This window comes from Trichechus manatus, unplaced genomic scaffold (genome assembly GCF_000243295.1).
Source record: "Trichechus manatus latirostris isolate Lorelei unplaced genomic scaffold, TriManLat1.0 scaffold00050, whole genome shotgun sequence".
Classification (NCBI taxonomy): Eukaryota; Metazoa; Chordata; class Mammalia; order Sirenia; family Trichechidae; genus Trichechus; species Trichechus manatus.
Window position 1 is genome coordinate 193,717 of NW_004443986.1, and position 13,023 is coordinate 206,739.

Here is a 13,023-nt window from a genome sequence, read left to right on the forward strand (position 1 = left end):
ATGGAAAACAAAAGAAAAAGATCCTCAATATAATTTTCATTTAGACCTTATTTTAAAGACCCACTTAAATTTTGCTCCTTCAACTTATCCAAGTATCTCAATTCTCGTTCTAATAAAATACTAGCTGAATATTTTAAAACCTGTTTTAAGTGCTGTAATGGCCACATGAGCATAGTGAAAAAGGAAAAAAAAGTTCTGGTTTTTAAGGCATAATTATTTAACCCATAATGAGCCCGATGACATATGATATATATGTAGAACAATCACTGAAATCACATATGTTAAATACATATGTTGAAATCATAATATGTTTTTAAGAGGATTAAATGTGAATAGAATAGATTTTGGTATGAGGAGTTCCCAGTAACTGTTCTAATTAGAGAATTAAGATGTGGTGTTGGAAAACCGGTAGGGGTCATCTTTAACATCTTTGCTATGCTTTTCTTGAAATGCTCTTATAGATTTATTTTGGTTTCGTGGTTAAGATTTTTTTTTAACATTTTGTTATAGAATCTGAAAAAAAAAGTTATTCCTCTGAGATATCCATGGATTGAACAAAATTCATGTTTCTCCCTTGAATCTTAATGTTTTTTCAAAGTCATTGGAACCACATACCCTGCTTTCAATATTTTCTCCAAAAGCAAAACAAAAACAAAAAGCTTTGAAACTTTAAATCTTTAAATCTTCTTTCAAACAATCCAATCACATTTACATGAGTGTCTAAAACAAGATGATGGGTAATATCAGTGCCAGCACTATGTCATACAGCAACTTCATCATATTCTTCAACAGTTTTGTAAATAATTTTCCATTTCACCAAAAGTTACAAAAGTTTCCACAGTTTCCCTTAGCAAGCTGAAGCTTACTCTTCATTTGTCAATGTGCATAAAAGCTGCTTATAGCATAGCATGGCGTAAGCTATTTTTTAAGCAATAAATGGTTCGAGTCATCTATTTTGTCCTGAAATGCTATCGGTAGTTAACTGCATTGCTTATAAATGGTCATAGTCAATTCAGCATGAAAGAGAATATTACAGAAAAGACAGCAGCAGAAGCATTAGCATTATCTAATATTTATATATGTTATCAACATAACACAGCAGTAAAAGGTCTAAATGCATATCAATTGGTACCATGTCTAAAAATTACTATAGTACTATTTAGTGTATTGGATATTTTTCTTAAGGAGTGCCTGCTGTATCTAGAACAGCATAATATGTGACTTAGTACAGTTAATTCTTACTGATTAAATAATGTATTTATGTACTGAAGGAAGTGAAAGGAGACAGATATTTTTTGCTTCATTGTAATTCCAGATTTAACATTTAAATGAGATCCCAAAGGACCATGACATGTCATTATTTAACTGAAATGGGCTTCAAAATATTTAAAAGACAGTATGATTTGTATCTAAACGGCAAGGTGGCACCAGATACGTGTAACGCTACTGGCCTGCGACTCAGTTTGGAGCCAGAGTCCGAAATTGTGCCCCTCATTTGCAGTCATGGTGATTATCAAACTTCAGAGAGAATTACCCATTTTATGGTTTTCCTCTGTGTGTCATATATAAAGCAAAACAAAAAACGGCAAATGCAATCTCTAAATACCTTTTTACAAGAGGTGCAAAAACAGTCATTTTGAACAATTGAACTGCCATTTACAGTAAATGTTTCTTTTGTACACCTGTAGAGACCCAGAAATAACAGGAGGGGGGATGCCCAAGGCATATCACTCGGTAAATAGTCTCCAAGTGGATATTTACACAATGTGAATTAACTGTACCATAGATACCCGGAGAAAATGAACATTATCTTATGTTGTTATGAAATCAAACAGACATGATATAGCTTTATACTTAAAACCTGTATGACCCCATCCCAAGCCTAAGTAAAAAGTAATCCCCAAACCCCCAACCCATTAACCCCTTATCTTCCTGTTACACAGAATAAATGTTTAGATTACTCCCACCCACCCTCAAATAAAGTGCGCAGTCCATGGCAGACCATAGAATAATGCAACAGGAAAAGCCCCTTTGTTGTATTATTATTTAAAAATAAAATACAAACAACAAAAAAATAAAACAAAGATTGAAGAGAATTCAGCGATTCTCCGCATCTTGCAAAGAGGAGAAGCCTTGCTTGACTGTCACTTGTGTTAGTACACGTAGCCTTCATTGTAGGGGTGGGGATTGCAGCAGCCACCTTCGGGCATGTAGGCCATGCTCTCATCAAAGTGGGACAGAGGCACCGTGTCCTCTTCGTTGATGTGACGTTCCATGTCCGTCTTCAGCAGAGGGCGCTGATTATCTGGAAAGGCCATGGAGAAAAGGGCTTCTGGATCACACACAAATTTGTAGACATATCTCTCTCCAGCAACCTGATGATAATATGGAAGAGAAAAATCCATCCTCACCATCCCAAGATGATGAAGGATAGAGAAGGAAGAAACAAAAACATGGTTTAATACACCAGAGAGGATGGGTAACATAAGGAAAAAGAAAAGCAATAAATTATTAACAGATACATATAAAAGCAAAAAAGAAAAAAAAAAGTCCTTATTATGTAAAATGAACTATGGCTCAGCAGAGAAAAATGCAGAAGGAATAGTGCAAACAAAAGTTCTTTTATATCGACCCTGGGAAATAATTACATTCATTCCAGATACAGCTAAAAAGCTCAGCAGTTGGTTTTAACATAAAGGCAAACTGTATACATTGTTATTTTAAAAATCAATAATTTAATGCAGGCATCTCACACTGAAATGTTTTCTCTGTTCTTCAGGGTAAAAAATTAAAGTGTATTTTTCATGGTGTAGTGTCTCTGTCTTAATACTACATTCTGAAATTACAGGAAGAACTACATTTCCAAACCCTAAAAGAAAAATGTGGTTTATTCCTAATAAGACTAGACCAGTGAGTCACAGGGTGAACTGGTGGGTGTTTTTGTTTTGTTTTGCTCTGTAAACTCTGGTCAAAAAAAAAAAAAAAAAGATACATAGCCTTATTTAAATGAAAGATGAATCAAGAGGACAGCATTATCCTGGGTGCATCACTTTTACAAATGACGGTGAGATGCATTAGACAGAAGTTAAGGATGTGTGTAAAGTGTCAAATTGAAGTAAGAGGTGTAAAAAAGTGAAAGAAATTTACAATAGACAATGCATAGGGAGGAAATGAGAAAAAGAAATGTGACAACTGCCTGAAGTAAAGGAGAAACAGCATAATTTGTAGGGAATGACATAACCCAAACTGAAATTTTGAAGAGTAATGATTCGCTAAGAAAATTTAAACAAAGAGTGAGACAAACAAGCCTGTTAATAGACAATGTCGAGGTTCTCAAACACCCCGGGGGATGGGTGGACATATACAGTTCTTTGTATTAAGTTCGGCAGAAACTTTTCTGTGTCTACAGTTCAGTAATGTAGAACAGCGAAAACTACTCAGCACCTCTGTGTTTCAAACAGGCACTGTCGTTGATCTGTGATTTGGGGGCAAACCACATTCGTGGTTTATAAACTATCCGTTTACGTGTGAAAAAAGGAACGGCGATCAAAGAACACTGCCGCTCTGGACTCAGATTTACAAGATTTTTTGCCCCGGATTTAATTAAGAGGAACCATTTTAAAGAAACCAAACAATCTAAATATTCCTAGGTTTGAAAACCACTAACGCTTAGTTTTCATGAACTTGAACATGTTTCTTAAACCGCCTCTCAGTTCCTTTCTTCGTAATTTGGAAAGACTGTTGGGAGATTTAGAGGGAAGTTTCTCGCACACTGCACAGCTTACAGAGGCGCCTGACATAAGTTTATTTAGTCCTTTCTACAAAGGAAATTAAGTTCTCAAAGGTGAAATGACCATAAAAGTAAAATTAGGCAATATCGGAAACAAAGCTGAGATAATAAATTCCAGTTTTGCTTTTTTCTCCTTTGTTGAAAGTATTTTGAGAAAAAATAAAATAAAATAAATGGCCCTCATATCTCTGAGCGTTTTACAGTCTGCTTTGTTTTGTTTGGAGCTGCAGAGAAAAAGCATTTGCTTTAGGCTACGGAACGTTTTTGTCTGGCCTGCACCTATTGGCTATAATTAGAAATGCTGCGATCAATGAACAACTTTTCACCCTGGGGATGTAAAATGTGTAACATGCAATGAAGATTATAAAATCTAAGGACTCTGCCTTTACGTACTGCTTCCTTCTGTTTTTCTTTTGAATAAGCAATTGTAGGGCTACTACTATGCTTATAGGACTATGTTAAATGCTGCTGGCATTAGAACAAGGATTGCTAACCAAGCAAAGGAAATGACGTCTGCATTTCATTATTCATACAATTAACCACTTGCTGTAGAGTTGATTCTGACTCATAACGACCCTGTAGTACAGAGTAGAACTGCCCCACAGGGTTTCCAAGGAGTGGCTGGTGCATTCGAACTGCTAACCTTTTAGTTAACAGCCATAGAACTTGACCATTGTAATGCCGTACATTAAGTATACTCAAATCGCAAGGCTGAGATTAAAAAATCAGGAATTTTGTAGCAGAGGTAAATCAGAATTAAACAAGGAGATGGCTTTTGAGTTGCAGCTTAGAAGCCTGGATATTTAAATTATTATTTTTTTTAACTTTTAAAAACTTCCAGAAGTAATACAGTGATACTGGGGGAAAATTAGAAATTATGGATGAAGCAGTAAGAAATAATGATCTATAATCATATCATACAGAAACAACCACTAGTAAAATATTGGTATATATATTTTTAGGCATCTTAAAATTTTGAAATAGAGTTACACACACATATACTCTACGAGGTATAACAAGCATTAATCCACAGCTTATTTCTCTTATAACTACTGAAATTAATTACCAGTTTTTATTTATTTATTTTTTTTACATGTTTGGACCCAGTGGGTTTATTTTTCTGTTCTATTCTTTTAATTTTCTTTTATGAACACCACATACACACACACATATAGCTTTAAATTAATGCACAAATGTGGTCATATATATATATTTCCCCCTCAGGTTGAAATATATAATTTCATATCATATAGCTTTTTTGTTTGTTTATTTTTAAAGGACTGCATAGTTTTCTTCTAAATAACTGTAGTAGAATTTACTTGATCATTAGAAAAGTGCACATTTTAATAGAAAGCGGAAACAGTGTGAGTGAGGCACTGAGAGTCGCAGAATTCTTTGTCACTATTGTTTTGGACCCAGGTATATCAAGGAACAGCAAACAGACTGGTCGACACAAGTGAGAAGAGGAGTAAATGTGGCTGTGAAAAGTATAAAGGGCCTGCACTGTTGTCCTACTTACAGCTAGTCTTCAATTTTTGCATATTTAACCCTCAGATAATCTGCTCTTCCTTTCATTACACAGCCCAAAAGGACTATCATACAGTTTTTTACTTTCTGTATTAGCTGAGAGGGAGCCCTGGTGTTTCAGTGGTTAAAGTACTGCTAAAGAGAAGGTTGCGGGGTTCAAACTCACCACAGATCTGGGGGAGAAAGATGTGGCAATTTGCTTCCATCAAGATTACAGCTTTGGAAACCGTCTGGGGCAGTTCTACTCTGCTGTAGTGTTGCTATGAGTTGGAATCAACTTGGCAGCAGTGGGTTTGATTTTGCTTTATATTAACTGATAAATAGTTACAAATAGTTCCTATTGGCAGTTACAATTTAACAGGGAAAAATTTGAGCAGCAACATTTTTATCTGTATTTCAGCATCCTTGCCATTATATGATTATTTCATAGCATTTTGTCTTATTAATGTATTAAAAGGAGAAACATGGCAACATGGAAGAGTTAGTACTAGTGGTGATACCGGTAATAAGAAGCAGAAGCTTGAGTACATTTGAACACTTTTAAAACTGAGCACGATAACTTGGATGAAAAACCAAACCCGTTGCCATTGAGTCGATTCCAGCTGAGATTTTAACCACTGAGCCACGAGGGCTCTATAAACTGGGTCAAAACCCAAACCCACTGCATAGCGTTGATTCTGACTCATAGGGTTTCCAAGGCTGTAAATCTCTATAGAAGCAGATTGCTATACCTTTCTCCCGTGGAGCTGCTGGTGGTTTCGAACCGTCAACCTTTTAGTTAGCAGTTGATCCCTTTAACCACTGGGACAGCAGGGCTCTATATCTTGGGTATACCCTGTCAAATACCATGTCTAAAAGCTGAGGTGTAATTAGAGATCTTATAATAATTCTTATCTCTCAGTGAATGGAACTTTAACCAGCACCTCTACTATTCAAACTTCACACTTTCTACTTTCATACACGTTTTGAAAATACATTATGTATGAAAGCAGAAACTTGCATGGAGTTTTAATTTCATTCTCTAGGTAATAAGCAGGGGAAATTACAGGACTTTTTAATAAGGACTTAAATGATCAAGACACACAAGCCAAATGTGCCTTGGCTTACTCTAGCATTCGTGTATGAGAGGAATTAAGAGCTACTATTTATTCAAGAGTTTTATTGTGCCAAGTACAAAGCAAAGCGTCCCAAGCACATTATTTCATTTAATAGTCACAGCAACTTTATGAGGTAAGAAATATCACCATTTAGTAGGAGAAGAATATGTTTAGAAGGTTAGTCAACTGAGAAGCTAGCGTTCAAGCCTAAATCAAGATGACGTTATCTTTTATTAATGTGCAACATTGGCCAAGAAAATCATTGAATACCTACTATGAAAGCCCAGGTGATACTAATTCTCGAGATGCTGGTGAAAATGAAAGGAATAGGATGTATTTGAAAGGATGTGGCTACAAATGGGTGTGGTGGGATGACAGAAAGAGAGGAATCAAAAATGACCTCAGGGTTGAGATAAAGAAGATAGGAGGAGCAGGTAGCAGATGGTTAAATATTTTGAAGGTGAGATTCAGGGAAAGAGGAAGCAATTGAGAATCAAACCATTCTTATCTTTAAGAACCTTGAAAGTTTTAACTTCCAAGCTGGCAAATTCCAAAGCACTGACATCCTATGTAAGGTCTAGGAAACTCAAGGGTGCTGTCCCCCTCTGTTCTATTATGCTTCATGTAGCAACTGGTCTAGTTTCTGGTGGCATAACTATGGTAACATAAAAAAAAAAAAAATGCTACACTAGTATATAATGATATCCATATCCACCAAAACCAACAAAGGATGCATAATAAAATTATAATTTTCACAACTGATAAATCATAAACTTGGTTCCCACTCAAGGAAATTAGATTTGAATACACACGAAAGGCTAAAAGACGTAATAACATATATATAAAATTTTTTAAGAATCAGAAAAGAAAAAAAAAATTTAGTTAGTAAAGAAGATTATTTGTTTTCACTGGAATCTATAAACAAAAGTGTTTTGAAACTATAGAATTATGGAGAATGTAACAGAATTACAACCTCTTCTGGAGATACATAGATGCAATTTGAGTACTGAAACAAGCTTTTCACCATAGCAGCAAAGTAGAAACTTTAGAAGCCTACTATTTTGTATATAATATTGTTACACATTTGTCTACCATGTCCACGCATTTATAAATAGAAAGGCTTGTAATACCAAAACCAAGAGATAAGCATTTGCTAAAATGAATGAAAACTTTGCTTCAACAATGCAATGATATGTGACTTTCAAAGTATGATGTGCAAGTTAATGTACAACATTTCAATGGATTTTAATGCTGTATTAGCTGCTCACCTTTTGCATGATTCCCTTCTCATAATAATAGCGGAGCGAACGGCTAAGTTTATCATAGTTCATAGCTGGCCTATTTTTCTGAATGCCCCAACGCCGGGCCACCTGCCAACAAAACAATTGAATTGCAATGTTAGGTGTTAGCTTATCAACATATTTCATAAAATTAATTAATTACTTCCAAATGGCCCAAAACATATCAAAATTAAAGAAACAAATAAAGAAGCAAAAGCTTTCATGATCTGAATTTCCTGAGCCCTGGCTTGTCTTTTAAACCAGGCAAGCAGTGATCACTCCGAAATATCACAATAGAATTCTTTGTCACTATTGTTTTGGACCCAAAATTAAATGGAAATAAGGGAATGTGTTTACAACAGGAATGAACAGTCTGCGATTCACCAGAATGAGGCCAATTTTCCATTCTGATTGAGATACAATGTCTGTTTTTCCCTTCCTAGTTTTTCATATGAAAACTATAGATCAAGCGCAGCTTAGTGATTCTGTTTGTAAAGACATTTTATTGAGGTTATGATAAATCAAAGAGAAAAACATCTTTTTCAACACTGTATAGAAGAGTGAACAAGTGGCACACTGTGTGTAGTGGGGAAATAGTATACATTTAATAAACTGAACTGCAAATAATTTTTATTGCCTGAAGCAGCATCAGAATGAAAATGTAGCTAATACTAAACTGGGGAATTAGGCATTCATTTAGAGAACGGTAACTGGATGCTAAAAATAAGAAGGAAGTGAAAAAAGTCACCATGCATACAAGTCTACAAACAAAAATCTCTAAAGCAGAACGTCCGCTTTGTTGTTTAGTGAAAAGTCTCAGAACTTTTATTATGTGGCTTTGGAGCAGCAACTTATCTGGAAAACAGTTCATTAACAGAGCTTTAAGAAATCCTTCCTGAGTTCAGACATGTATTCCTAAAATATATAATAAAAATGCCTCAGTGTGTATCTCCACCTCACCATCACCATCACCTAGCTAAAGCATTATACGGAATAGTCTAACCTGCCTTTGCTACCCAGCTAAAGTCACGTTCTCATGAATTTTCACTTTTTATTAGGCAGAGCAGAAACTGCAGCTGCCATGCAAACCTAAGCAACCCCATGAGAGCATTATCTAATAGGTTAGTGTGTTCATTCATTTCCATGAAATTCCAAGTTGTTTTGTCACAAACACAAAAATAGAATGCTGTTCAGAAGAGATCATCCTCTCTCCTCAACTTATTAGCGATAATCAGTCTCCAAGGTTTTTTTTTTTATTTCTTAAAATACTGCCCCCTTGCTATTTTCTCTATCACTAATCTGTATTCCCTGAACGAAGATACAATGTAAATTAGTGTTATGCATCAGTGTATTTTTCTAAGAGTAGCGAGATGGTATGTAACAGGAACAAGCACCAATCTAAGCAAACGTGGCAGGTATATCCTAATTTTCAAAAGATAAACCACATTTTAATGTAAATGTTCTGAGCAATAGTGAAACAGGAAGGTGACAATAAGAAATGAAAGCAATACTTTTTTAAGTAAAATGTCTTTAAAAAAATCTAACAATGGACACCAGTGAATCTTTAATAGACATGGTAGCTGAGCAACATGCGAACCTGGAGGGGATGTGAAAATGAATTATTAAGATCTCCTTAAATTAAACAACAATTTCTGAATACATATTCATTTCTAAATGCTTCTTTTCTAGAAGCTCACCAGGATGCATCTAGAAAATATAATACTTGCAAGAAACTTTAAGGCAACATTATGGAAGTCTCTGGGGAGGGAAAAAAGATCTTTTTATTAATACCATAAACACCGAGTTTGACTCTTGTGATGCCTATTAATTCTTGGCACTGTGGATATTAGTAGTCGTTTTAAATCAATAAAAATTATCCTTAGAATTGTTTCAGTGAATTTCATAAAGTCAGGGAAAACGGGATCTAATACCTCTATGAGATGCAGACAAGAGTGAACCTTAAAACTAGCAAGTAAGATCAGTAATTCCCAGGCTAGGCACCAGTCAACTAAGAAAGTCGATTCAGCCCTCACATGTGACCTGCCAATCACCACTATATCCAGCAATACTAAAAGCATGTCACAATTCTCAACATGGAGTGGGAAAGATGGTAACATTTCCAGTGACTTCCTAATAATACTCTTTTAAATGAAAACAGGCTATTAGAGAGAAGATTGAAAGCTAATGGCACTATGTCATTCATCTCTATTAGCAAATTAATAGAAACATGTAATAAGTCAAGGATCGTTCAACTTATTTTTAAACATTACTATTGAACATGCAACTGTGAACCCTGAAACTACCATTTAAGACTTCTTGGAAACTCTTCCAGTTCAACAAGCTTGAATATCATGAAAAGACTTTTACAAGGACTCCTATAGAAGCATTATTATGTTGATAACTCTTCCCTGGAACAATTCCCTAGTATCTATGATTCATTCCAAAATAATGTCTTTTTAACTCAAATGTCCTAACCCCCTTCACCCCCCCAAAAAAAGCGAGAGAGAGAAAGATGAAAGATTATGTGTTTGCTAGAGTTATCCAAACACATAGAGTACATAATCCGAGCAGGACTGGAGTCTCATTCTAAACTCCAAGATGTGTATCAAAGAAAGGGAACCGCCGAGTAATTCCAACAGAATGGCTTCAGAAGCATCTTTCATGAATTGTGCTGACAAAGAACACCTAGAGAGCTGTTCTATGATAGAGCAAAGAGAGAGACTGTGGGCCATACAGGCTAAAGAAATTTCATTAAACCTTTCCAAGAAAGAAATTTAAACAAAATAGCACAGTCATTGCCTGATGGAACCAACTGCAACAGTGAGCAATGCAGGAATCAGAAATGGAATGTTTCAGTTTGAACAGGGCCTGAGGATGCATTTAGTGCTTACTGCATCATTCCCATTGAGTTAGTTGCTATTTGGAAATGGTCTACTGACTGTGAATTACCCAGCTCTGTTTTACTTTATGAGTCTGTTATAGAAAAGTTGTCTAAATGCCAGTTTGTTGTATGGAACAGATGTCGTTGTATTTTCTACCTGCGTTTATAAATCACAGAAATTCAGAACTGGAAGAGACTTAATAGTTATCTGGTCAAGTCTCTTATTCTACTTATTCAAACTTGATCATCATACAAGTGAACAGTTGCTATATAAGGAACTATAAGTAACTTAATCACTTGCAGAAGAATTTTGGCTGTCTGAGTAGATCAAGAATTATTGACGTAATTTGTTAATTCCTCTATCTGAACAAATATATGGCAATTCTTTAAATCTGTTTCTGCTCAGTTTATTTTCATTACAGTTGGAGAAAAATAACTTATTTACAGAGAGAAATTCCTGTTGGATGTACTCAGTTCTAGCATGAACCAGTTCTTGCAGTGATTATTAACATCTTTCATGAGGTAAAGAGCGCACACTCCCATCACATTAAAAGACTTTCAAATTACTTTTATGTTAAGTGTTTCTAGTCTCATCTGTTAACGCTTCACATTTTTGCAGTTCTTTCACTTACATCATTTAAGTGTATCCACATCAAAGCTAAATTTCCTTTGACAGCCAAATTAAGCTTTAGGCACACTGCAAAATTTAAACACCCAAATATTTAGCCCACACTAAGTAACGGATCCTTTCAAATTCTAGACCATGGATGTCCAGTCTATATTTGACAAATCTCTCTGGGTTCAAAAATAGCTTGAGGGCTTGCTGAAGTTTTTTTTTTTTTACCTTACTGAGGTGTTTAGATCCTACAGTTAATCATAAGCATGTTAGATAAATATCTTCCATTGCTTTCTAGGCTAATATATAGTGAAGTCAATTTTTAATAATAGCATAGAAAGTATCTTTAATAAGACACAAAGGTTATATATGACTATCACTTTCTATGGAAATCCAAAACACTATTTCTGGTTTATTCTACTGTAACAATAGTAGCCTTAAGCCTAAAGCTAGTCTGGGGAAGAGTAATTGAAATTAGAAATTCTTCATATAACTACTCCATTTGTGTGTATGTTCCATTTGTCCATATTATGTCTATTTATCAGGAGTCTTCTCATTTAGATATTGACTTATGCACTATGGCAACACTGCAAATGTCATACCTACCTCCCAGTAGAGTGTACTCAGCCCAGCTGACTTGAAACAGATTTCACTATCAAAGGGAAACAATATTTCTACCGGTCTTGTGTCCTGTAAGAGACACTTAAGGACTGAGAATTTTCTACTGCAGTTCTTGCATGTCATTGTTATCCACAGCTATTCCTCTCCCATCTCGTCTTGCACATGACTTTGGTTCCTAAATGTTCCTCTCCAAACCCCTTGATAAAATCCAGATTGTCAAAACAATGGTTGCTAATTCACAAGAACAATTTCTCCATTCCCAAAATTAGTTGAACTTCAGCCGACTTTTCCCCCATTGCCCAAGCCCCATAAAGCACTCAACCCTCCTTCCCCAGCTTAGATGCTCCATTGGCGTCTTCTCAAGAGAAGCCCTACATTCCTGAATAAAAGTTTATGCTAATGATGTCCTGGTTGATTTTTTTACACATCAGTTTTGTAGGGAGAGACTTCATCTGGAGCAAGCACACAACGCTTAATCATTTGTGATTTTAAATGTGGATATGTTTGAGGGTTTTTTTTTTTTCTAATTTTATTTTATTTAATTCAACAAGTTCCCCTAAAGTTTATTTAAAAAATTACATTTTTGCAATATTAATGAAATACATCTTTATTTTGTAACGTATCTCATTTTTCTAATTAAAATTTATTAAACTAACCTCTTCAGGCTCAATCAGTTTAAATTCCATGCCTCGACCAGTCCAGGCAATGAAGTGGGAATTTGAAGGGTCATCCAGAAGAGCTACCAAAAACTGCCAGAGCTGAAGGGATCCCCGTCGCTGGTATGTGGGTCCTTCCCGATACATTCCTGGCTCTTGTTTGATATCCCCTAAATTAAAATTTTTTAAAGTTCCTATTATTAACAATATCATGTCATTTACATAAAATTTACATTAACTAAATCACAAAAATGGTTAAACCACAACCACTTTATGAGTTTCTATGTAATACAATGTTACCATTAAATACATATTTAAAATAGTTAAAAGTTTGAATGTAAACCATCAATTTGTATAAACTTGCAGACAGCTGTATATAATATATACAGGTCAATGTAAGCACACACTGTTACAGAATAAATCCATGGATTTCATTTAATTACAAAATTTTGTATAACTTATTTAGCTCAGTGGTGAACTTTCGAGGTTCATTGTTCAGCAGGAGATTGGACAGCCCCATAAAACAAAATGAGATTAATGAGGCACAGCAGTCCA

General features: G+C 35.2%; 1 protein-coding gene across 1 annotated transcript in view; it reads right to left on the reverse strand.

The window, feature by feature from the left end:
• Positions 1 to 2,019: 2,019 nt before the first annotated feature.
• ETV1 (ETS variant transcription factor 1) overlaps positions 2,020 to 13,023 on the reverse strand; it is a 103,666-nt gene continuing 92,662 nt past the window's right edge. The window contains exons 8-10 of the mRNA XM_023732272.1: positions 12,469 to 12,638; positions 7,683 to 7,784; positions 2,020 to 2,375 (exon numbers count right to left, since the gene is read on the reverse strand). Of these exons, the coding sequence (XP_023588040.1) occupies positions 2,154 to 2,375; positions 7,683 to 7,784; positions 12,469 to 12,638 (494 nt within the window). The 3' untranslated portion in view covers positions 2,020 to 2,153. The remainder of the gene's footprint in view (positions 2,376 to 7,682; positions 7,785 to 12,468; positions 12,639 to 13,023) is intronic.